Source organism: Phalacrocorax carbo, chromosome 3 (assembly GCF_963921805.1).
Source record: "Phalacrocorax carbo chromosome 3, bPhaCar2.1, whole genome shotgun sequence".
Taxonomy (NCBI): Eukaryota; Metazoa; Chordata; class Aves; order Suliformes; family Phalacrocoracidae; genus Phalacrocorax; species Phalacrocorax carbo.
The window spans coordinates 7,297,572-7,322,156 of NC_087515.1; the positions used below are offsets into that span (position 1 = coordinate 7,297,572).

At 40.4% G+C, this 24,585-nt stretch overlaps 1 protein-coding gene across 8 annotated transcripts in view; it reads left to right on the forward strand.

Annotated features, from left to right (window-relative positions):
- The window catches only part of MTR (5-methyltetrahydrofolate-homocysteine methyltransferase), a 52,913-nt gene that overhangs the window by 1,131 nt on the left and 27,197 nt on the right, over nucleotides 1–24,585 (forward strand). For 4 of the 8 annotated variants that reach the window (XR_010371957.1, XM_064445766.1, XM_064445765.1 and 1 more), the window contains exons 2-15: nucleotides 5,204–5,418; nucleotides 8,036–8,125; nucleotides 8,960–9,029; nucleotides 10,110–10,202; nucleotides 10,293–10,399; nucleotides 11,680–11,739; nucleotides 13,910–14,004; nucleotides 17,915–18,015; nucleotides 18,358–18,419; nucleotides 19,257–19,324; nucleotides 20,380–20,456; nucleotides 21,584–21,696; nucleotides 23,011–23,151; nucleotides 23,821–24,006. Coding sequence is in view for 7 of the 8 variants with exons in the window: in XM_064445766.1 (XP_064301836.1) it covers nucleotides 5,204–5,418; nucleotides 8,036–8,125; nucleotides 8,960–9,029; nucleotides 10,110–10,202; nucleotides 10,293–10,399; nucleotides 11,680–11,739; nucleotides 13,910–14,004; nucleotides 17,915–18,015; nucleotides 18,358–18,419; nucleotides 19,257–19,324; nucleotides 20,380–20,456; nucleotides 21,584–21,696; nucleotides 23,011–23,151; nucleotides 23,821–24,006 (1,478 nt within the window). In the remaining variant the exon portion in view is untranslated. Of the gene's footprint in view, nucleotides 1–5,203; nucleotides 5,419–8,035; nucleotides 8,126–8,959; nucleotides 9,030–10,109; nucleotides 10,203–10,292; nucleotides 10,400–11,679; nucleotides 11,740–13,909; nucleotides 14,005–17,914; nucleotides 18,016–18,357; nucleotides 18,420–19,256; nucleotides 19,325–20,379; nucleotides 20,457–21,583; nucleotides 21,697–23,010; nucleotides 23,152–23,820; nucleotides 24,007–24,585 lie in introns of those variants that run through there. The other 4 variants (XM_064445761.1, XM_064445764.1, XM_064445762.1 and 1 more) reach the window with 4 other exon arrangements.

Sequence of the window (24,585 nt, forward strand, 5' to 3'; positions counted from 1 at the left end):
CAAAAATTGTGTGCTGGTGTGTTTGTGGAGCCTCACTGAACGTGTAGAAGGCAGTAGATGATGGTGTGTACATCTGGCGGTGGTACGAAGGACCTGCGTTCGGGAGCAGGCTGTTGAGAAGCTGAGCAAGGTGTTTCTCCCTATCCTTCAGCATCAGGGAATGCTGCCAGGTGAGACCGTGCTGGTCTGGAGGCTGGTTTGTTTCCCCATGGTTCCTGCCTGTAATGAACTGTAATAACCTGTTGTGAACAGTTTAATGTCAGGACGTGGGCAGTTGTGGTTATAACACAGGAAGCTTTCTGAGCCTGGGCTTATCGTGTTTAGCTAGAGACAGTGGACACAACTACTAGGCCTCCTCTGTCATTCTGGGCCTTCAGTGACTTTTGTGGTGGTTGTTTGCCTTTCAAGCTAACTTTCTAAATGCATGGGCTACACAAGTGTCTGTCTGTCTATTATGGTTCTTAAGACGTCTTAAGTGCTGACATGGAAAATATCAGCAAGGTGCATATAGGTACCCAAGGTGACATGGTAAGATCTGGTGCTTCTCTCTTTGGATAGGCAGGGTAACAAATACCTTAGCAATAGGGTGCTGCTGCCCAGTGATGTGGAGGACCCGTCTGCCATCTGTTGCTACAGTTCAGGAAAATCTTAGTGTTGCCGGAGGGCATCTGGTTGAAGAAGACTAAATTAATTAAACAGCAGGTAATGCTAAGGTGGTTGTGAGATGTCTGTGGCAGGCTGATAGCAGGAGCATCCTTTCTAGGTACTATTGTTGCAGTTTCTGCATATTGCACAATGATTTTTGAATGGTGGATAAACTTGTGCTTGGAGCTGGTGTGGGGCAATGCTGGTTTGCTGAATTTGGATGTGCAAATGTGGAGTGGCCCTGTTGCCTGTTAGGACAGGACCTGGTCAGCATAGGAAATAGCGGGTACTGTAAGTGCCTGTAGCTCCTTGTAGTTCTCCAACTTGTGTTCTTTCACATTAATGTGGCAGAAATACTGTAATACTGTCATAGTTGGGCTGGTTCTTTATTAAAAGCTCTGGAAGCAATTTGCAATCCTTTATTCCTTTCCAAGTACTTGTAGGCCAGACTATTTTATACTAAGAATTCATTTTTAATAGAAGTGCATATATAATAAGAAAACACCCTTTGAGAATCATTGCAGGCATCAGAAGAATGTTTTTAAGCAAACTGCAAGCTTGGAAATCCTGTTTCTTGTGCACAACGTGTTTATCCCATAATTCTGCATATATGGTGTGTATGTGGGCTGGGTTGGAATAAGGAGATGAAGGAATATCATCTTGCCTTGTCCCCTGAGGTGTTTAGTTGCCTAATTACCAAACTGTAACCTAACATTTTCACAACGTTTATAATTGTTAGTGGTAGAATGATAGGGGGTGAACAGCTGTAGCAGAGGCACACCTTGTGTGCTATGCAAACTTACTTAGAAACACCTACAGTTTTGTAAAAGCTGTTGTAGCTGATTTCATTATTTCATTTCCCCTTTCCAGACTAGTAATTCCCTCGTTCAAGTGATCTCAAGGCAGAGTGTTTACCTTGGGGAAGTAAAGTAGGGTGTTAGGATTTTTTATTCTGTGTTCCATATCCCTTTGGCTTTTAATCCAGTGCTGTTGGGTCACTTCTGTTCTGTCTTGTTACGGTCTGCTAAACTAGTTCCAGCCCTAGAACACTCTGTGGTAATGCATTTTATATTTTAAGTTTCAGTAGAGTGTAAAATCAAGGTAATTGATCCTGGGTCCTGTTACCAGTGCTGGTTTGCTACTATTTCTGTTATAGCTGTAGAGGCAGTTTTTCTCTTGAACACCTCTGAAAGGAAGAGGGAATCCATTTCTCAAAGCTCACCAGTGATCTTCATGAAATAAATTTTTCATCAGCTTCTAGCTGAACAGAGATAGGAGCAGGTTTTGTAAACAAGAAAAGAAAGAAAGAAAAAAAAAAGCTGACCTGATTTTTCCATGCTTCTGATTTCCTCCAAACATTTTTTCATTTCTTCTGTAACAAGCTCTTGTTCCCTGTCTGTGCTGGAGAGGGGAATTATGTGAGCTGAATTCTGAATTAACATGATGGTACTGTTTAGCAGAGCTCACTCCCTGCCTCCTCCTGGCTTTTCTCCCAAGGGCAGAGTTCAGCACTTTCTTGCATGCCTTTATTGAATCAATCCTCTCTGATTTCTGGGCTCTTTTTGGACTTGTCCGCAGACTTTGTTTCCAACTTGAAAATTGCATCATCGGTGTGCCGGAACACGGCTTCAAGTAGTGCAGGCTCCTAATGGAAGAAAAGTCAAGTGTCATCTGTAGCAAGGACAGGTAAATTGGTTTTTGGTGGCCTTAGAGCTATGCCATCCACACGTAAAGTGTAGAGTCTCTGTACCTCTGGCACTGATGGCTACTGTCATGATTCCCACCATATTTCGTGCAGCTTTTTGAGATGCTGCTGAAGACCCACTGATTTTGAAAGCTTCTTTAGAATAAGGCTCTCCGCAGAGCTGGGAGCAGAGATTAGGCAGAAATCTGTGCTCCTGCGAGCAGAAAACCGTACACTGAAGCAGTATCTGCTCAGCGAGGCAAGCTGTCGAGACAGCAAAACAGACACATAAGGTGCAGGATTTAAAATGAGATGACTGTAAATCTTTGTGTGCTTCCCAGCATGTATGAGAAGATAGTTGGGGAGCGCGTAGGTAAAAGGGACAGCAGCCTACAGAAAGGAAGACTGGTTCTGGGAGGGCTTTGATGGCCCGGCTCACCTGGCTGGGCTGCAGTGCTCTTGGTGTCAAGGGACTGACTTAGAGGCTACATTAAAGCAAAAGCAAGCGCTAATGAGTGTGTCTCATTGGACTGTAGCTCTTGCAAAGCACATGAGTTATGCTCCACGGGAGCCTGCATTGCAGTCGTACTTTCAGATATAATTCTTTGGGTCTTGCCTCTGAAAGCCTTTAGCTCAAGGACTGATTTTATTTTCATGAATAATTTGATGGCTTGACGTGAGTAGGTTTAAGCTCTTGTATAAGAACTTGCTGAGTCTGCCTGTGTGACGTTAAAACTTTCAACTTGAAAGGAGAGCGCCTTTCTTTTTTATGTTTAATCTCCCTTCAAATGCTTCATATTTGTTATAAAGCATATTTTATTTGACTTCTTGCTGAGACTACATCTGATTTAGGGCAATTTTTCCAGTGTGTTGGTATAAATGTAACCTTGTAATATTTTACTCTTGGCCTCATCTTCTCTCCAGCATATACTTTTTTAACAGTACTGATGTCAAAACAGAAGTTGGATTGCAAGAATGCAGAAGGAAAAGTCAAATCAGTTAGTGATTACCAGTGATTTTTAGGTACTTGTTGTGGCTTAACCCCAGCTGGCAGCTAGGCACCACACAGTGGGATGGGGGAGAGAATCAGGAGGGTAAAAATGAGAGAACTCGTGGGCTGAGTTAAAGACAGTTTAATAGGTAAAGCAAAAGCTGTGCACACAAGCAAAGCAAAACAAGGAGTTCATTCACGCCTTCCCGTGGGCAGGCAGGTGTTCAGCCATCTCCAGGAAAGCAGGGCTCCATCACGCGTAACCGTTACTTGGGGAAGACAAACGCCATCGCTCTGAACGTTCCCCCCCTTTCCTTCTTCTTACCCCAGCTCTAGACGCTGAGCATGTCATATGGTGTGGGTCATCCCTTGGGCCAGCTGGGGTCAGCTGTCCCAGCTGTGCCCCCTCCCAGCCCCTTGTGTCCCCCCAGCCACTTGCTGGTGGGGTGGGGGGAGAGGCAGGAAAGGCCTTGGCTCTGTGTAAGCCCTGCTCAGCAGTAACAAAAACATCCCTGGGTTATCAACGCTGTCTTCAGCACAAATCCAAAACATAGCCCTGTACTAGCTACTGTGAAAAAAATTAACTCTGCCTCAGCCAAAACCAGCACAGTACTACTGTGTGTAAGCTGTAATGAGGCGTAAGGATATTTTTGTGCTTCAGAAAACATTATTTCATATAAGAGTTTTTATGATAGTGCATAACTAAAATGCAAAAGAGGTGTTTACTCAAAGTGAGTAACCCCAAGCTGAATGAAGGAGAGACATGAAGAATAAAACATCATTCGTCTATGCGGTTGTGAAAGATAAGTGGGGTCCCACTCTTGTAAATTGGTTTTTTGATAGAGGCTGTTTGATTATTTTGCTATATGCATGCAAGTGTGTCTTTGTTCTGAAATGATTCTGCATAGGTTTTAAAGAGGAAAAGCAGGATTACTTTTGTTGGGGTTTTGGGGGTTTTGTAGTGGTTGGTTTTTTTTGGTTATGTGGATTTTTTTTTGGTTTGGTTTTTTTTTTTAAGCCTCAGTTTATAGTTTTGTCTTTTTGTGTAATGTTTGGGATGGGCTTTGTTTGGGGTCTTAAAGCATTACAACACTGCATCTTCATACCTAATGCTAGCTCTGAAATTTCCAGTTTTCTGTTTCAGTCATTGTTAGACTTACCCAGTCCAATATCTGACAATTAGCATGTGATTTGCCTCATTTGTTTTCTTCTGGCGTTGTTGTGGAGCAGGAGAAAATCTTGTGTTTGTGCAAAAGAAAATAAAATCTGGCTCTTACCTGTTAGTGTATTTTGATGTTTGCTCACTAACAGAAGTGCAAAACTGTTATTTACTATTCTAATCTTAGAGGGAGGTGGATTTGGGACTCCGTTGAAGAATGGCTTTTGCTTGCTCAGTTTGTTTCTCTGTCATTACGGTTCAGGCAATTAAAGTAGACTTTTTTTTTTAAAATGAAGTTTACTGGTTTCTCGTTTGCAGTTGTGTACCACTTAGAGTACAGTGTTTGGTACCAAGAGGCAGCTCTGCGTTGCTGTTCAAATGTTGCTGTAGTTGAAATTATCACGCTTTTCAGTGTTGGAGATGAGCTGATATAGAGAGCTTGGTGTATGCTTTTGTGGACTTCTGATACTCTTGTTTCTGCAGCTGACTGTATGCAGGTGACTGTACTTAAGTGAAGGGCTGGTTGAGTTGAATTCTGTTTAGATGCAGCTGTTACCTGACATCACGCGATTGGAGCTGTAGGTGAAATAAACCAATTACTGTTTGATTGCAGTAGAGGATTAGTTATTTTATTCTGTTTCTTAAATGGGAAGAATTCAGGTTGCACAAGTGTATAGGTAAGGAATTTCAAAGCTGCTTAAATATTGGGTTTATTTTCTTGCAGCAGATCCCCAGAAAAGCATGGAAAATGAAATTGAATCAGTTCTGCAGGAGCGGATAATGGTTTTGGATGGAGGTATGGGTACCATGATCCAGCAACGTGCCCTGTCAGAGGAGGATTTCCGAGGGCATGAATTTAAAGATCATTCCAGGCCTCTGAAAGGCAATAATGACCTTCTCAGTATAACTCAACCTGATATAATCTGTGACATACACAAGGTAGGTGGTTCTGATTTCTGTCTCCTGGCAAGAGAAGGAAGGAGAATTTGGCCTCTGTGGTCCCCTTTTCTGTGCCACAGGCTACTGGCTCTCCTGTGTCTTTTGGGGATAGGGAAGAGAGTGCTAGGTAACCATGTGAGAGTGAGCAGATTTGACTGTTCTGGTTGTATGAGCACAGCATTCGTGTCTTGGTTCCTCATGTCACCCAGGCAGTGTTGTTTTTAAATCCCTCTTTTGACTTATGTCCATGACGCATTTCTATTAATTGTAGATTCTGACTTATTTAATCTTTCTTTCCTTTTCTCCTCCTCAACCAGCACTTGAAATGTATCTAAGTGGGCAATGTCTGAAGTCTAGATGGATGTTTCTGTAATTGTATATTAAAGCGCTGGTAAATGTGGCAGCCTGAAGCAGGCCTCTCCATAGTTAATGAGTATACGGGCTTCCTAATGAGTGTACATGTTTCCATATTCTTGGTTTTTCTCTAGAATATTAATGTGTGGCCCAGAGAATAAAACAGTCTAGGGTTGATAGATATTCTGTGAATCTGCAAACAGATTTTATTATTTACCTATCTTCAATTAGACTTTAAAAAACAACTTCCTAAGTCTTGTATTTCTTGAGTTGCAGGTATTTGTAGGTCTTACTGTAATAATTTGAGCATTTGAATAGCATTGTAACTAGCTGATACTCAGTCGAAGCCTCACATCTGTTCTGGTGTTTTCAATTTTTTATTAAAAAGATCTATATTTCATTGAGTAGAATCATAATTGGCTTACTTTTGTTAAACTTGGTGTGTAATCTGTATTTTTATATATACATTCTAACTGTAATTCTTTGGATTTTAAGAATGACAAGTTGAAAAGAATCAGTGTCTTTGACCTATAAAAATTGCAGGAGGAAATGTTTGTAGATTGAGTTCAGTTGCTAGACTGTCAGCTGAGCTGTAGTGGTCGTGAACCTTGGAATTTATAATACCTTGTGGTTTTAATTGCATAAGCTGGTTTAACAGTTGAATTTTGCAGGTTTAGCAGAGCAATAGTGATGTGACTTGAGAATGAATGTACTGAGTCAAACCACAGGTAGCCTGCTATCATCCATCCAATTGACAGTTGTAGGTGCTTAAGGAGGAGTGTAAGAAAAGAACAAATCTGTGGTGGTCCCCATGCCTGCAGCGACTTTTGGGTCAGGTGCTTTCTGAGCTATGAGTAGTGAGTTCATATGTTATAGCTGCCGGTGTTTATTTCTTCTGAGAATTGGACAGAGCTTGAAATAACAGGTGAAAATATTTCTACAAATTAACCATAATCCCACTATGTGTATGGTTGTTTGGTTTGCCTGGGTTTTTTTTAATGGCCCAGTGAGTCAGATCTCATAGGTACCAGTAACTTGAAAAGTAAGCGTTAGCTGTACCTTGGCTGGCAAAGTAAGATTCAATGGTAAGAGAGGGGATGTATTTTTAAAGGCAAAAATTATTTTCCTGCTTTGAGGATATTATTTCCTTCTATGGTGATAGACAGTAAAGTTGAAGGGATTTTTGCTAAAATGACAGACCTGAACCAAACAAAAACTAGTACAAAGTCGTACACATTTAACATCTTTCTTTAGTCTAGATGACCTTCAGAAACGTCATTAGTTGGTTATTAGTGTACGCATAGGAACTTGTATATTTTAATATAGCTATTTGTAGGTGTTTCCATATGTATGCAGGAGGAGTTGAGAGAAGGCATATTAGTTTGCAGCAAATATGTTTTAAATCAAATTTAATTGTTTTCTGCTGTTGTTTGGATCAAGACATCGTTTGCACTGTTGAACCTGCCAAACTCATCTGCTTCTTACAGGAAAACCTGAGCGATTTATGTTTAATGGTCAGATCAGTATTTTTGACTTAATAGCACTTGAAATATCTTAATTTCCTTGAATACACAGGGGTCACCTAAGCGTTAACTCGATCAAAAAGAGGAGTTAAGGAGGGAGGAGGGCAACTGGTAGAGGTTATCAAAACACAGACTAGAATCTGCAAAAATATTTTGGTTTGCATTGATTTGAGTTTGCTTCTGTGGGAATTAGAAACTGGAGCAAAAGGCTTAATTGTTTTGTGAATCTGGGACATTAGTTAAACTTTAAGTGTGGTTTGCACAAAGCGTAGTTCTCCTAAGCTTGTATTCCATCCTAGTATGCTCTTGTGCTCTACAGCTCCCTTCAATATGTTTAAATTTTATGATCCTCTGGTTGTTTAACTGATGCCTTTTCTGAGTCTGCCCACGGCAGCCCTTGCTTGCTGATGGCAGTTGGACTCTGTGCCTCTCACCATGTCCCTGTGGAAAAATCTAGAATGTGCTCCAGGTGCTGGACTCAGTGGTGGAGGTGACTATATATGTCACCTGTTAATAGGAAGAGTGGCTGACACTAACACTCTGAAAATTGGTCACATGGAACACTTCTATTGCTTTGACCATGTCCCTTTGAGTAAGGCCTTCAGAGTTTGATCTGATTTGAATTAGGAGATGATTTAGTGACTTTTTGTCAATTGAATGAGACAAAACAGTTGGGTTGCTTTCATTCCAGATCCCTGTCCTGGAGGTCTTGGAGATTTTTTTACTTTTGTGTCTTGCAGGAATACTTGCTGTCAGGCGCTGACATCATTGAAACTAACACTTTCAGCAGTACCCGAGTTGCACAAGCTGACTATGGCCTTGAGCATTTGGTAAGAATGCTAAACTAATTACACATTAAAATGTTAATTAAGATTTTTGTCTTAGCAGCCAAGATTAGCTTAGTCCCAGAGTCCATTGGTATTGTGTTTATTGACTGCATGCTGTCTCTAGTGCCATGTGATGGCGTTGTAGCTCATTTCTACTGCTGTAGACAACTGTACTTGCTGTGTGCAACAGTCATAGTGTGCCTCTTGTTGATAAAGGCACGGGCAATAGTAATTTGTCCTAGATTTTATTTGAGCATTCCCAGAATGTCTCAGTTCTGTGAACAGGGATTTTTCGCTTCAGTCCTTCCAATTTACCAAATTACACAATGGAACTGCTTTTTTCCTGGATGTTATCTGTGTGTTTTGTGTTGGTGTATGTATAAGTTCTTTCAAGCCTGCATTTGTCATACCTCTTGCATGTTGTGTGTTATTCTCGAATTTGGGAATTTGGGAAATATGTGAAAGAAAATACTTGGAAATATGCTACCTGAATAAAATCGAATTTAAAAGTAGGATAATTTTGTCCTGAAAGTCCTGGTCTTCAGCTTCTGTTGACTTCAGTAGGATTTAATTAGTACCTTACAGAATGAAATTTTATGATTAGCAGCTGTAGGCCAGGGTGTGCATGGGATAAGACCTGCCACGTTACTCTGTTGCTGAGATGTATAGAACTGTTCCTTTTGAAGTTTTGTAATAGTGCCTATGTGTATTTGTATGGCTTAGGGAGCCTTCAGAGTGTGCTGCAAGCTACTGAATGGAAGTGTTGCATTTCTCTGAGGATGAGTTACGCTGTACTGAACTAAAGGTTACTTGGTAAATTTCCTGTAATTGTTCTAGGCGTATCGGTTAAACAGAGTCTCTGCGCAGGTGGCCAGAAAAGCAGCAGATGACGTAACTGCTCAGACAGGTAAGCAATATTTGTTTTAATATTTGTAGTTTTGAAATGTTGCTATTTAGAGGCTATCTTGATGGTTTGTATCACAGGGACATAACTTGTGGAAATGCACACTCTTCATTTTAGACACAGTAGCAATTTCACATCTCTATTCATATCACACTAATTTCAGTATGCTTGCAGGATCTGGTCCTTTTGTGTTCTGCAGAATGGCTGTCCTGTTCCTGCCCATTTTAGGCTGGAGGCAATACACATCTGGAAGATGTGTTTTAGAGAAAACAAATTCAGCAGGGACTGTTGTAAGTTACTTAGGTTTGTACAGCACAAGTCTGTGTACTACAGAGTTAGGATAGCTGATTGTAGGTAAATGTGGATTACCAGTTACTCCTAGGGTAAGTCTCCTGGTTTGGCTTTACTGGGTAGCTACTGGAATGTGCTCAGGATGTGACCATCATCTCTAAATTGCCAGTCTTTTACCTTCAGAGCTTTATGTGAGAGGGTTATAGCTCATTCCCACTGATCTAGACAATGCTGTCTTTTGAAGAGTGGTAATCTCCTCCTGTATTCTGGCATCAAACTGCTTCAAGCTAACAGTGCTGCTGCTGCTGTCCAAATAACACCTTACTGATATGATTCATAGTACATAATAAAAATGTAAGATTTGAAATATGCTTTAAAAGAAGGTGGGTTTTTTTAATGAACACGTGCCAGAATATTCAAATCAGGTTATCTAGTGAAAAATGCCAGGACAGTTCTATACTGTGCATTTAAAGTAATCAAACGAAGCTTCCTGTGTCAGAGACAAATGATACTTAGAAGAAAAATTAACTGAGCTGATTGCCTTTTTTTTGTAGATGTTCTTCTGTCTTGTGTGTATACACTGAATGTTGGAGAATTAAAACAAAAAAGTCAGCTGTGCTGGGTAATCTGGTACTGATCAAACTCTTGATTTGAGGCAGGTGTTTCCTGTTTTATAGTTCTTCATCCCTGAATGATACATGTGCCTTGGTGTCCTTGAAGGTTTTTTACATTGACATGGCTGTCACTGTAAAACCAAAAGTAATTTTTTTTTTTGGCTGTGTTTTGGTTTAGGAGTTAAGAGATATGTTGCTGGAGCCATGGGTCCAACAAACAAGACACTCTCTGTGTCACCATCTGTGGAGAGACCAGATTACAGGAACATAAGTAAGTATTTATAACCATCAAGTTACTTAACTTAGGTGACGCTTGAAAGAGATATCTCCAGATGAAATTAACATCGTTCCTGTTTTACAGCTTTTGATGAAGTGGTTGAAGCCTATAAGGAACAAGCCAAAGGACTTTTGGATGGAGGAGTTGATATCTTGTTAGTGGAAACAGTGTTTGATACAGCCAATGCCAAGGTGAGACTCCTAGGGGAAAAACCTCAGTAATACAAGTGTTTGAACTTCCTTAAATAGTACAACATGGTACTTGTATTTAGTAAGCAGTAGCCGATAGCTTTCATATGAAAAGACTCTTCAGTTAATAGCAAGCAGGTAAAACGCAAGTAGATGGTTTTTAATGATAAAACAGCTTTTTCCAGAGTTTTTCCTTTGCCGTTAGTATGTTCCACTAGTATCTTTCTGGCTGTCTGTGCCAGCTGTCCTTTTATTCCCAGAAGCTCTGCTGTATTGCAAAACATCTCCAAATGCATCTGATATTCGTATTTTTCAGTGTAAGCGTGTCTGTCCAAAGGATGTTTGGGATGCACACTGGAGAGGGAATGTCCAGTGTATCTGATTGCAGGTGTGGGAAGGCTTGTGAGACCATCCTGTTAAAACATGGGTTTTTGAGAACTCTGACACTCTGCCATCAGCTTTAAAGAATTAAAATTGGGAGTAGGGGATTAGAAGGGTAAAGCATGAGGAATATAACATTGAAATATGCCACAAGCCATGTGATTTTGACACCTCCTTTGTCTAAAAACTGCTCAGTGCAAGTGGTGGAGTTGTTAGGGGGCTTAAAACTGTCTTGCAGTCTTATGTTGAAAAGTCTGGCTGGATATGCACACGGCATTTCTTTGCACTTTTGCCACAGGCTGATTAACACGTGCAGTGGCATGACTTGTCCTGTGCAGATTTGACCAGTCATCGTGGAGGTTTGGCTAGGATCCTATAGGCTTAACATTGTGTGGAGCTCATGTTCACATGCAACTTTCTTACCCTAAGGAAGCACGGAATTTTTTCAGGACCTTCCAAGGTGTCACTGCAGTCCTTACTGTTAAAATTTGTGGTGGTTAGAGTCCTTTGCAAACTGCATGTCTAAATAGATTCTAGGGCAGTGAGTGTGTACTGAGAATGCTACGTACAACGTTTGGGGTGGGGTTTGTTGTGCTGCAGACATGAGGGAGAAGTACGTGCCAATGTGATTTGGTTTTCATAATAGTCTTGGACTTACTTGTTTACCCTGTGGTGGTACTTTTCTATTTGTTATCAAAATGTGTTTTGGAACATCTGGAAGATGTTAGGGGTAAGGGTAAAACCTCTTGAGTGTAGTAAGTTCTTGCAGGCAATATGAGGTAGCAAGTTGCATAAACAGCCATAAAAATATTAAAAAAAGCAAACCCACACAAAGAAAAAACCCAACAAGCTGAAGAACTCTCAAAACATCCATTAATATTTTGCAACTTATTCTTCTATAGGCAGCTATTTTTGCACTCCAGACGTTGTTTGAGGAAGAGTATGCTCCCCGACCCATATTTGTAAGTATTTAATATTTCACATATAGTGGAGTTTGATTTGTGAACTAGCTGAGATGGCAGTTGATTAAAGTGTTTTGAAATAAAGGAAATAAGTGCCTTGGATATGTACCTTTTTTTGCGTGAATGTGGAAGGAAGAACTCTTACATGAAAGGCTTTATGAAATCAGCCTTGGCTATCACTGTCCAGCTTATCAACCTGAAGACTAAGGGAAGACTTCATTCCAGTGTGTGCTCATTCTGTGTATTTCCACAGGAAAAGGTCTGATCATGATTTTTTTTTCAGGCTTGCTGACTTAAGGGTAATGAGAACCAGTGCTTTAAGGATGAAATTAAGCAAATTCTGCCATGTTTTCAAGTAGAATATGAGTGGCCATTTGAAGTCAGAAAAGATCTGTCTAACTCCATATTCTTTCTCTGACATGTCTTTTACTGACAGCAGGTGGTCATGAATGTGTAGGAACAAATACAGAAAAAGAATAAGCTTGTTTTGAAAGTCCTGATGTATTCTTCTGCTTTTCTGCAGTTTGCGGCCCATGCTTTCTGTATCTGTTCATACCCTTTTGTTGAATGTGTTTACTCCTTCCTTGAACCTATGTTCAAACCTGCGTGGGACCCCAGCATCAGCAAAATAATCTGTCAGTAACTTTTGCAGCTTATGAATGCACTGGTTTGAAAGTTTGCTTACTTTTGGACATTCCACCTGATAATTTCTTTTGTGTCTTGCCATTTGTCTCTTCAGAGTGACAGTGAGCAGCTGTTCCACATTCCCTTTGCTGTGTAGTCATGGCATTTATAGTCCTGTGAGAGCCTCTTTTAGTTGTCTTTTTTTCGCCCTGAAGAGTCCTTGTCTGTTTAGCTACTCCATGCCATTCATTCATTATTCTTGTCAGCTTTTTATTTTCCACTTCCTTGAGTCAGAGGGGAATTCGAATACCGTACAGCAGTCAAAGTGCAGGCATCAGGGGCTTGTATGATAGCCTAGTGACATTCTCTACCTTGTCCATTCTTTCTTTGTAGTTCATGATGTTTTATTGCTAGTAAGCTTTGAAATTGCATTCATAAAACTTTCTTTTGTTTACTGAGATTAGTTTCTCAAGCAGTAAAGACTAGTTTGGAGGTGTCATTATGTAGGATTTTTCCTGTGTTCACAACTTTGTACTTTATCAGCACTGAGTTTCCACTTTTTTATCGTTCAAGTCAGTTAGCACTGAGAGTTCTCTGATTACTTAGAGTTGACTTTTTGTCTTCATTGTCCTGAACAGAGTGGTCGGTGACCTTGGTTGCCTCATTCTCTGCTCCCTTTCCAGTTTGGTTATGTTGAGAAGTACAACCCTTAGCACAGCTCTCTCTAGGATTCCACTGGTCACGTCCAGTAACATCAATATTAAAGCATGTTTTGGAGTAAATAAGTAAAGTAAATACCTTTGCATGGAGGATGCAACTCATGGAACTCATTCCATCTTCTGGAAGAAAGATTTTTAGGCTTGGGAAGGCTTTCCTGGCTCATACAAATGTATCCTGAATTCTCAACTTTGTAGTTGTTAGGGTCAAGACATTATTTATTATTTCCAGATCTCTCTCTGTACAGTACTTAAGAAGTATGATTATAGAAGTTAAGACTTCTGGCTCCACTATGAAGTTGCAACATCTGATGTTCCCTTGTGACAAAAGGAGTAACTTGCTTTTACAGCCAGCCCTCCCTCTCCCACTCCCCCAGCCACCACCAAACAATCTAATATGAGTCCTGAGACCTGAAATACCTTAAAGGGGGAGGTAGGGAGGATGAGCAGGACAGGAGAGGAGCTGTCACTGCTGATAGCTGCCTAAACAGGTAACCACTGCAGATTGGTTCAGAGGCCATCATCAGAATGATACTGTAGTACTAACACTACCTTGCTGCTGAATGGTTCATGGTTCTTTTTTTTCTTCTCCTTTTTTCCTTCCCCCACCCCAAGGCGGGGGGAGAGAGAGAAAGAAGAGTGCTCAAAGGTTTGCCTTTCCCCTAGCTTAAATATTTAAACATTTATAGGTAGGAGAGGGTTTAATTTTTCTGTTTGAGTTGTGCCTCATGACTTTCAGTGCAGCACAGGTCCCTCTGCTTTGACTTTTAGCCATTTAAATTCTTGTTTTTATTGTTAATTTAATTCTTCTGCTTTCAATTAATATTTAGATTTCTGGAACCATTGTGGATAAGAGTGGGCGTACGCTCTCAGGCCAGACAGGAGAGGCATTTGTCATTAGTGTTTCCCACAGTAAGCCACTTTGGTAAGGAAATGTATCTTTCTCTTAGTAAATTATCTTCAGATTGTGTTTCTTTTCTGTTGTAACCCCTTGCTTGCAGCTAAATAGAGGCTATACTAACTGTGATCGTATTTAATCACATGGATTGCTAACGTGTCCTGCTATTGCTCCCTCAGCAGGAATTATGTTTCCAGAGAAAGCTGAATTTTTAACACATTGCCCTAAATAATCTGGGGTTTTGTGTTTGCAACAGCTGCTGAAATCACAATTGGGTCACAGCATTAAAAAATAAGAAATTCTGAACCTGTAGTTTGCCATCTCCTACTGTCTCAGATTGTGCAAGGGGCTAATTCCTGTTATGGGCAGAGCTTACCTCTTTCTTAGAGGGAACTGGTGCCAGCTCAGAATGTTTCAGGGTGGCTTGAAAGAGCAAATAATTAGATTTCATTCCAGTGCTCTTTTTACTGAACTCTTACAAAAGCGCATATACTCCCTGGGTGTCTTTCTCACGGATGTGCGTTGTTGTTTTAAGAGCTCTTGATGCCTCCATTTACTTGCATTCTTTTCTGTTGAGGCAGAAAAGTTGAAATAAGTATGAGATTAAGACCTGTGGGAATGCATAATATAGCAGATTTTGGTCATTGTGCAAGGTTTTGCCTGTTAATTTGAATACTGATCCCTGTTCCTCTCTTCTGTGTTTCTGTGCCCTATTCTACCTCCTCCTTCCCTCCTCTTCCCTCTACCATTTCTTCTCTCGAGTTGGTTCTTCACACAAAAACTTACACTGGAAATAGATGGTTTTTTCCTAGAATATTCAAACTTCAAACTTCAAACATTTAATCCGCTGTTAGCAGTGCATGCCATGCACATTGTGATGAACCATTGTTTGTTTTTACAACAAAATTCCAGCTAAAAAACGCAATCTGTCATCTCTGTGATACAAAAGCAGAAGACCACATTCACAACTTTCCTGACTGCCCTTGAGGCTCCACTTTCCCAGACCAGACGGTGCTCCAGAAGTAACATATGGAGCCTCTTGGAACAGGGTGGTAGCTGACTCCTTCTCTCAGTATCACAGCCTAGTGATCCATATTTGGCATGAGTCCGTCTCAGATAATCTTGCTCACAACTCTCTCGCCTCTGAAGAGGTGAGAAGGGCACTGGAGCAGAAATCAAGAATTTATTAAACCATATTTCATAAAAGCTATTTTATGGGTCTGAATGCTTGAGGCCTGTTCCCCATTTATGCAAAGGCTACTATACAGCAGCGTGGCAGAGGGTTTTAGTTGTGGGAGCAGATTGCATTTAATGTTGTTTCTGTTGCCAGATTGGTACAGAGTGCTTTTGGGTTGTGAAAAAGCTGATCAGTAGTAGTATCCTAGGGACCATGTTATACCTGCTCACATGTTTCCATTTGGGTTTTGTATGTCCTGTTCAGGGTGATGTGTTGTCCTTAAGTCAGTTTGGTTTGGAGTCTCCATAAAAAGTGTGCTTTTTGAGTCCAGTTGATATAGATAGTAGCTGAGAAACACGTGAACTGTGCTTAGTAAGTGCTGAAAGATCTGTGGCACGGTGCTCAGATGTGGCATGAGTTCCCTTTCGTGTCATTTTGACTCCTGTGATTGTTTCTACTGTGGCAGCATTAGGAAGACGTATGCAGAGTTTAGTGCCCTCAGGTGGTGTTTGTTCTGCTCCCAAGGGTGCTTTGCAGCCTTAGCTTTCACAGGAGCTGATGCGTGACCGCCATGACGAAATGAGCGAGGGAGGGGGGTGATGTTGAAGATGAGGATGTGATGGTTATTACACTAGGGTAGCAGTGATAGCATACTGGCAATCTGGTTCAAGGTTTCCGGCTTTTAAGGCATGGTTAACAGTTTCCATTTCTCAAATGTTTTCTTTCATGAAGCTGTTGAGTACCGTGGGGAGATGATAACTGGCCACAGAAGCTACTTTTTGTTTCTGAATGAATGTGCATGTCTGTGCTTAGTTTGACTTGGCAGTTTTGAAACAGGTAATGCTTGGATGGTGTTGTGCTCGTAGATCTATTTGTCAGCATACCCTGTAGTGGGTAATCGTTCAGGTGGTCTGGAGGGCCAGTACCCAGTAAGTCAAGTGAGAGCCTCAAGAAGTGCTTGTTTGGTGAGTATGGTGGCTGCTTTTACAGCATCTCTAGGGTAAAGTAAGGCAAAGAGAGTGACAGGTGAGTTGGTACTCAGAACTAGAGACAGATGGATATTAAAAGAAAGAGGAAGCTGCCTAGGACAGGAGAGAGCTTAAAAAGATGGGGTGGGGATTGTGAGCTGGAAACTTGTAAAGTGAATTACTTGACAGTAGTAAATACCTTGCATTCATCTGCATTTGTTAAGGACAGTTTTTTAACAACTCTTACCTTGCTTTGCTTCAAAAATCCTGAGTGATAAGCCCCCACTTTGAAATAAATTCCAGAACCTCAGTGCTGTAACTTTGCATTTGTATCCAGGGGATCTGTATGAAGGATTTAAATGTGTGTAAATGCTGAGTAGGGAAATGAGATAAAAGGGTTATTTTAAAGTTCTCCTGTTTAAATAGTGACCCATATGAGATGCATTAGAAAAAGCATTTCAAAGGTAGAGCTGGCTGTTTGAGAAAACAAACATATATGCTGCCCCCCCACCCCAAAACCAAAAAAAACCCAACCCAAGCTATTGGAAGAAGGGGTTTGTGTATTGTTTGCTCTGGGTGTGTGACTCTGTTATTCAAGGCCCTGGTTTTGGATGTTGCTGTGAGCCCCTCAGATCTCAAGGATTTGTGATTCTGTCCAACAAGTGAATCAGGCTGCAAGCACGTACTGCTGCTACCTGTGCATTTACCAAGCCCCTGCCTACTCCTTGGGAACAGCAGAAAAGTCCAAAGATATTTTGTGCTCCCAGTCCTGTGCAGGGCTTTATTGCTTTTGACCTCTGGGAAACTAAGCGGGCATGCATGCACTTTATTAACTTGGCTCCCTCTGTGGCTCAGTTAGTTGGGAGATGTGGCTGTTATCCATTCCTGCTTCAGTGGGTTAGCTTGCATCCTCTCTGAGACTGTTGTTCCAGGAAAGGAGAAAGCTTTTTTACATCTTCCTCTTGGAGCAGCCCTGTGAGTACCTTTTGAGTTTTGTGGTGCTTATAAGGTGGTTTCTAGAATGGTGCAGAGAGATCAGGAAATGTATGTAAAAGATCTCTCATATACTTTCTGAAAGAGAAATTTCCATTTTTAATATTGATGTAGACATTTTGACTGCAAGTCACATTTATATATCTGTCACTGAATGCAAGAAAACATGATCGTACCTCACATACCGGTAAAATTGAGAAGCTTATTCATGGAAAGATACTTCTGCTGTAATGCTGTCTTGGTTACTAGGACATAGCAGGTTCAGTTGCCTGAGCTTAGAGCTGCCATGAGGCATCTTGGAGGAAGCACTTCGTTTCTTCCAAGATTGACATAATTTTATGTATAATTTTAAAAGAAAATAATGAGTTAGCAGCTTGAAGCAGGTCTTACTCTTTCAACCTTTTTCATACTGCTTCCTGTAGGACAAAGCTCCTTTCCAGTCTGTCATTCTCATTCCACTTGTTCTCTCTCTTACCTAGACAATACAGAGCCGTCGTGTTGCTGCAGTTGCTGTCAAAATGCTGCCACTTTCCTCTTGGATTTTGAAATGAAATCTTGATTTACTGTTCCCAGTTCAATTCAGTCCAGTCCCCCTCCCCCTTGCGCTTTTCTTCCACCCGGGGGTTCTCCTTTCGCGCAGTCTTGCTGTATTGATGATGATGATTAAAGAAATTGGATATCAGGTTGGTTTTGTTGTAGATGACTACTGGAGTTAGCAGTTGCCAGCCCTAACATTTGTCTGGTTTGTGTGTAAAATGTGTTTTTTTCTCAAAATAATTTTTGAAAATTTATTTTCCAGTATAGGCTTAAATTGTGCTTTAGGGGCAGTTGAAATGCGACCATTCATTGAAACAATTGGAAAATGTACAACAGCCTACATCATCTGTTACCCCAACGCAGGTGAGTTGGCGCACATGTTCCTATGCTTACAGGCAACAAAATGTAAATAGACCATTCCATCTCATTAGCAGTAAGAGTTGAATTAGCTTGAAAAGGTGATTATTTTTATTATTAAAAAGAGATTAAGAGTATTTTAAAATGCTGAAAGTAGCTGCTGTTTTGTGACAGTGAACCCAGAATGCTCTCTTGCACTGTTAATAATCTATTGACTTATAATTGGAAGGGTGATGAGGCATTTCAGTCCTCATGTAAGTGTAGCTACTTCATAAGTCTTTTATGGAATTCAATTCTGTTCTTGTGGGCTTCAAACAAATGGTAATACCAGTAAAATTATGTTTCAAGGTCTTCCCAATGCTTTTGGTGGTTATGATGAAACTCCAGAAGTGACTGCCAAACATATAAAGGTATGAAATATTTCTCGTGAATATGTCATATCTGACCTACTAGTAGACAAGAATTCTTTGCTTGTATTTCATGTCTATTTGTCACAGTACTGTGGTGCAGTTTTTTGCCTCAGATGTCTATAAACAATCCAAATGACATATAGAGCCTATTTGCTGAATGGTAGGGCTTTTGAGGTACAAGGTTAGGAAAAACTACTTAGGAAGGTCTGAAAACCTTAATTACTTTAATGTCCTACACTAAGTAGCTTTCCCACAGCTTGATCTGTGGATGTTACTCATTTGCACTCGTATGTTCTTACTTCTACATTTGGGAATTGTTGAAAAAGCTGAGTGGTTTTTATGAATTGGCAGAATTTTAGAGTTGTGTGCATAGAAACTGATGATGTTGGTTGTGTTGCAGTGCAGGGTGTCCTTCCACACGCCACTTGATCTGTGTGAGACAGAACTGTGTGGCTGGAGCTGCAGTGTGTCAGCGAGAACACCGTATCTGCTGCATGTTAATTCCCTTTTATAATACAGTATGACTAGTCTTTGATACTCATCCAAGTTTTCATCTGGGGCCTCAGTATAAAGTAGGCCAGTTTCAACTGTAGTTTCCTAAAATTAGGTGTTGCAATTGCTGGTTAGCTATGGGAATCCACATCTCAAAAAAAAAAAAAAAAAAATCCTAAAGAGAAGAAACAGTACTGATGTTTTTTAATTTTTTTTTTTTGTGATCCCCCTGAATTGCTGAACATATGGAGGAAAAAACCATATATAAAAGTATCTGTGTCTAAATATATGTAAAAGAAACCCTTATTAACTTGAAACAAAATTCTTTTTTCCTCCCTTTTACAGAATTTTGCTTTGGATGGTTTGGTCAACATAGTTGGAGGTTGCTGTGGTACTACACCAGCGCATATCAGGTACCTCAAGAGCTACAACTTTAGGTGCACTGAGAAGTAAATTAAGTCTTCTTAAGTTCTTAAGAATATTGCTTCTGTGGAGCAACATTCTGTGGCTTGTTTGAGAGTTTGCTGAAAAGATGGATCACTTGAATGCCAATAGCAGCAATACATGGAGTGGAAATAACCTGGCTTTCATAGCCATGTGTATCATGAAGAATGAGTAGAGGCATGTTTCAAACAAGGATTATGCCTCTGCTGTTTTGTCATCTAAAAGTGTTTTGGAATTACTTCTCCCTCTTTACTGTTGGATAGAATATATTTTCCACCTCTGCTCCCTTATGCTGTACATTGTTCCTTGTTCTGGCCCTCTTAGCCACAAGGTGAAACTTAAGGTTTCCTTTGACGGTAGAAGGAAGGAGAGTGTATGGGTATGGGAGGGAAATGTCTGAACAGAAGATCTGGGAATGTTGTACAGCTGGTGCTAGTCCTGGCCAGTCAGAAAGACTCCCTTTTTCACCTGGGCTTGAAAGAGAGGGGCCCCTTGTTATTAATTTTAACCTTGATACAACTGGGAAGAGGTGGTATGTGAACATGTAGAGGACACTGTTGTTTGCTTCTGACTGGAGTGGAGAGAAAGTGAACAAGAACACCCTGAGTCATTCTGGCACCTGAGAAATGCCTCTTGGCACAGGACAATGTTTGTCCCTTGGTTTGTTTTTTTTTGCTGCAATCAGCAATTGCTCAGATCAGTATATCATGAATATGGTAAGAGTCAGTGTGGTTGAGGACTGGTTCTGATATCCATCAAGTGTCCCACTGGCATAGTATCTCACATTCTGTATTTGATAAATCCTCAGCTTTGTACATTCCCTGCAAATAGCTAGGATGGGATCTTCTGGGAGTATAGTTTTGCCTTGGCCACACAAAGAGAAACAAGCTAATTAGTCTTGGCTGCTACAGGGCTAAATTGGAGATCTAGGTATATGTCTAGTATGTTCTGTTTGAGTCTTGTCTGCAGTGGTTTAATTTTAATCAAAAACTTTCCTCTTCACTTTCCTCTTTCTGTCACTCAGGAACATTGCCGAAGCTGTGAAATTCTGTAAACCTCGCATTCCATCTTCTCTCTCTCAAGGATATATGCTGCTGTCAGGTAAAATGGAGTGTAAAGTTTGAGCTTTATAACTCATGCAACCTTCCTTTATAAATTCATTTGCTGTTTTCTGCTGATCAGAATGGCACTGTGAGTTTCTGGTTCTGCCTTAATCCAGCAAGCTTATGGATGTGTAACCAGATCTAAACCTTTCTGCTTTGGCCAAAGGATTAATGGAACAGTTTATTACGGTCTTGTAGAATAGAAGCAAGCCAGCATATTTCACTCTGCAAGTCTCAGACACTTTGTAATGATGAGTGTCTTTATGCTCACTTTGCAACAGGAGAGTGTTAAGCACAGAAAGATCAGGTAATTTGACTGCAGTTGATGGCAAGCTGGGATGAGATCTTTGTGACCTGCTGTGAGACTGCTGCTCTGTCTTGTCTCAGATGTCGATCCATTCGTACTGGGACAGTGTTCCAGCAATACATCCAGGTCCAGAATGTCTTTTCTTTTAGCAAAGTCTGTGTCTGTATGTTCCTCAGCCAGGCCTTCTTATAAGCCTTGGGGACATGTATCCAAGTAAAACAGTACCTTCTTTTTGGGCTAGCATTTTCATCTCAAATCAGTTAAGCATAAATGAAATTAATCATGGTTGGCCCGTGGTTTCATGCAGTAGCTTATTCGCTTCTGCTGTAAGGTTTGTTTACCTCTGAGTTGCCTGCTACCCCAGGGTCCCACATGGCTCCTTTCGCTGAACTTGGGTATGTGGTTAAGAGCTGACCTTGTTTGTCAGTCAATTCAGTGGGCTCCTGCTCTGGTGGTGGTAGAGTTATGAGATAACACAGTTGGAAGTTCAGAGAAGGTGTGTATGTGCATACACATAGATGGCCAGAGAACTGTAGCTTCGTGTCATTTTATATTGAACAAATTGGCTGTTATTTTTTGTGAGTTGGGTAAATTATTGACTGTCATTGAGGAAGGATAGAAACCTTTGGCATATGTGTTGGAAGTTGTTCCGTTGCATTTCTTTGCTAGTTACTCATTAGATTTGTGCCCATCCTGATGTGCTGAGAAATCACCATCCTTAGAGAGACACCTCTATTTCACAGTTTAGAAAAGGGCTTTTGTCTTTCTTACGCAGTGTGTTCTGTTTTTATAAATATGTTCAAAAATATCGTTTTAAGGTTTGGAGCCGTTCAGGATTGGGCCACACACCAACTTCGTTAATATTGGCGAACGCTGCAATGTTGCAGGATCACGGAAATTTGCAAGACTCATCATGGCAGGCAACTATGAAGTATACATTTTAACAACAATCTTTATAGCTAATGCTGTGATTTTTCATTGCTCCGTTGCATTGCGTTATTAGTTGTTAAACAAGGAGAATTTACTTCCTCACTATCCTTTGTTTCTGTGCTTACCAGCTCCTAATAAATTTGTGAGAATGGCTTTTTTTTTTTGACAAGTGTTACAGGAATCATGACTTTCCATTTTTTAATTAAGTTACACAGCTGATGATGGTTTAGAAAATGTCCTGGTCTGTGCTGTATGTAGGGGTGGATTTACAGAGGAGGGAGGAAGGAAAGAGGGTGTGATCTCCCCTTCCAACATGTGGGGTACATCCGACTTGGGATAGGTTGTCCCACTGCGCAGCTCTTGCTTTCTTTCCCTACCACTCCCGTTCAGCATTATGGTTGCATCTGATCTTTATATACTTGGATCACTGGCTCCAGCACGCTACATGAGAGTTGCTTAGAAGGTAATGGCTGTTACAGAGCAGCTGCTGGGCAGAATTGAAAAGGCTGGAGTGCTTATTCTTTACTGGTATAAATTGTTACAAGTAGTAGAGTGACATTTCTTGAGAGCTGATACTCTGTCCCAGAGTGTGCCCTGCTGTTCGAGCTGATGCAATCAAAATAAAAGCCCCAGTTTATTTTTTAGGAAGTCTGACTCTTAAGCTCTTAAGTCATGAAGCAGGTTAGACCTATTAAATAAATACAGCTTTAAACACAGGTTGTTAGGGACTGTGAGCACCTAAAACTGTTCTTATTTGTCTCCTCAGTCTGCAGAGTGACAAAAAGAAGAAAGCAAACAGACATGGGTGTTTAGATAACTATGTGGGCGGAGGTAAAACTAGTATTTCCTTCTTAGCACTTGGCAATTATTCTGCAGCTGGAAAAAATGCCAAGCAACCTTCAAAAATGAAGTACTCTGTGTTATGCAAAAGCAGAGCTTGTGATGCAAGACCCTTATTTCATACCATCACAGAGAGTGTTTACATGTAATCTTGTGCAGTTAGAAGCCCTTGTTACCATGCAAATATTAAACGATTCAATTAAGCACATGACCAACAGTCTAAAATCAATGGCACTACCAGCACATTAGGTCTCTGGTGTCATGTTTTTGTGAACAAATTAGTTACAAAAGTTGTTGGTGTAGCACAACTGGTATGTTGTACATCACAGACCATTTCCTTATTCTCTTATGGAATGTTTTACAAATTTTTAAGTTTTTGGCTGCATGCTTATTTTGGAGAAGTGCAATGTTATCCTGAGAATGACGAGGCTTTTTTCTACTGACTGTTGTTTTGGGTTTTGGCTTTCTTCTTTAGGAAGCCCTGAGTGTAGCCAAATTGCAAGTTGAGATGGGGGCCCAGATTCTTGACATCAATATGGACGATGGGATGCTGGATGGCCCCGCTGCAATGACCAGATTTTGTAACTTGATTTCTTCAGAACCTGATATTGCAAAGGTTGGAATTGAGTCACTCCGAAGTACAATAAAGAACACTTCATTGAGTTGGAAATTGGCTTTCAGAAAATTTTGGTATTGGTTTATTTAGTAACCAGTTTAGGTGCTTAATAAGCAGATGTAGTCATCCCCCAAGAGGAAGAGGTACTGTAATAGGGAATGCCTTAGGGGGAAACAGAGGTTTTAACATACTCTATCTGATTTCAGCTAAATATATGCCAGTCCTTTTCATTGGTTAGAAAAGCCGAACGCAGGTTCCTTTTCAGCAGTTATGAGCCATAAGCTATATATTATCAGTACATAATGGTATTGCTTTTAACAAAACTTAAAATCGCTATGGATATAGGATGGTTTAAAAAGACACTTCTTAAAGTGCATTCTCTTAAAAAAGAGTATCTAATTCAGAAACACAAGACAATGCATGGACAAGTAGAGGTCTCTATGATATGATGGCAACTCCATTGAGTTACCAGAGAAGCTCTTGTGTTAAATTTGCTCTGAGTTTTGCATTTAAAGCAAAATGAATCTACAGATACCATCTGGAAACATTTTATTCATAAATACTGATTAATGTTTTGTGCATTTTTATATCCAAATGGGAAAATAGCATGTGGAACTCTAATTCATAACTTGTACGTATTCCCCTGGCTTACTTCTCTTTTATTTACAGGTGCCGTTATGCATTGACTCCTCAAATTTTGCAGTGATTGAAGCAGGTTTGAAATGTTGCCAAGGGAAATGCATTGTAAACAGCATCAGTCTGAAGGAAGGCGAGGAAGACTTTTTGGAGAAAGCAAGGAAAATTAAGTTGTATGGAGCAGCTGTGGTTGTCATGGCTTTTGATGAAATCGGGCAGGTGAGTGTTGCTTTAAGAGAGCTATTTTTCTTCAGGAGTGCAAGGCTTTCTTATTCTTGGGCAAGATTAAGTTGTTTTGTTTCATTGACACAGATGATTGAAAGAGGTCTATGTCGTCTTAACAATAGTTTTGACCCTGATGTAAGTGTTTCATATGGTGCTCATGTGTTTGGGGAATCCAAGTGCTGCTCTAAGCGTAGCTCTGCTGGCACAAGAGCATGTTGCTTGCTGTTCAGCCGTGCAGAACTCTTCTTTCCTTCATAGAAGAATCTTTTAGTTCAGAATCTGAGTTTTGCATGAGATTAGAGTCTTTGTGAATTGATTTAGTTATGTCAAAAGCACACATTAAACTTTGCATAGGATGATGAAATGCTGGGAAACGAAATTGTGTCTAATAAGTTGAGTCAAAACTCCAGGTACAGGTGTGGCGATATTTTTAACCCTAAATTCTTTATATATAATCCTTTTCTAATATTTGTGATGTTCATATTTGCAGTCTTGAGTCGCTGGAACCATAAATGATTTCTGGTGTGTTTATTTTTTGTGTAGTCTATAAATTTCATGTCAGAATTCTTTTTC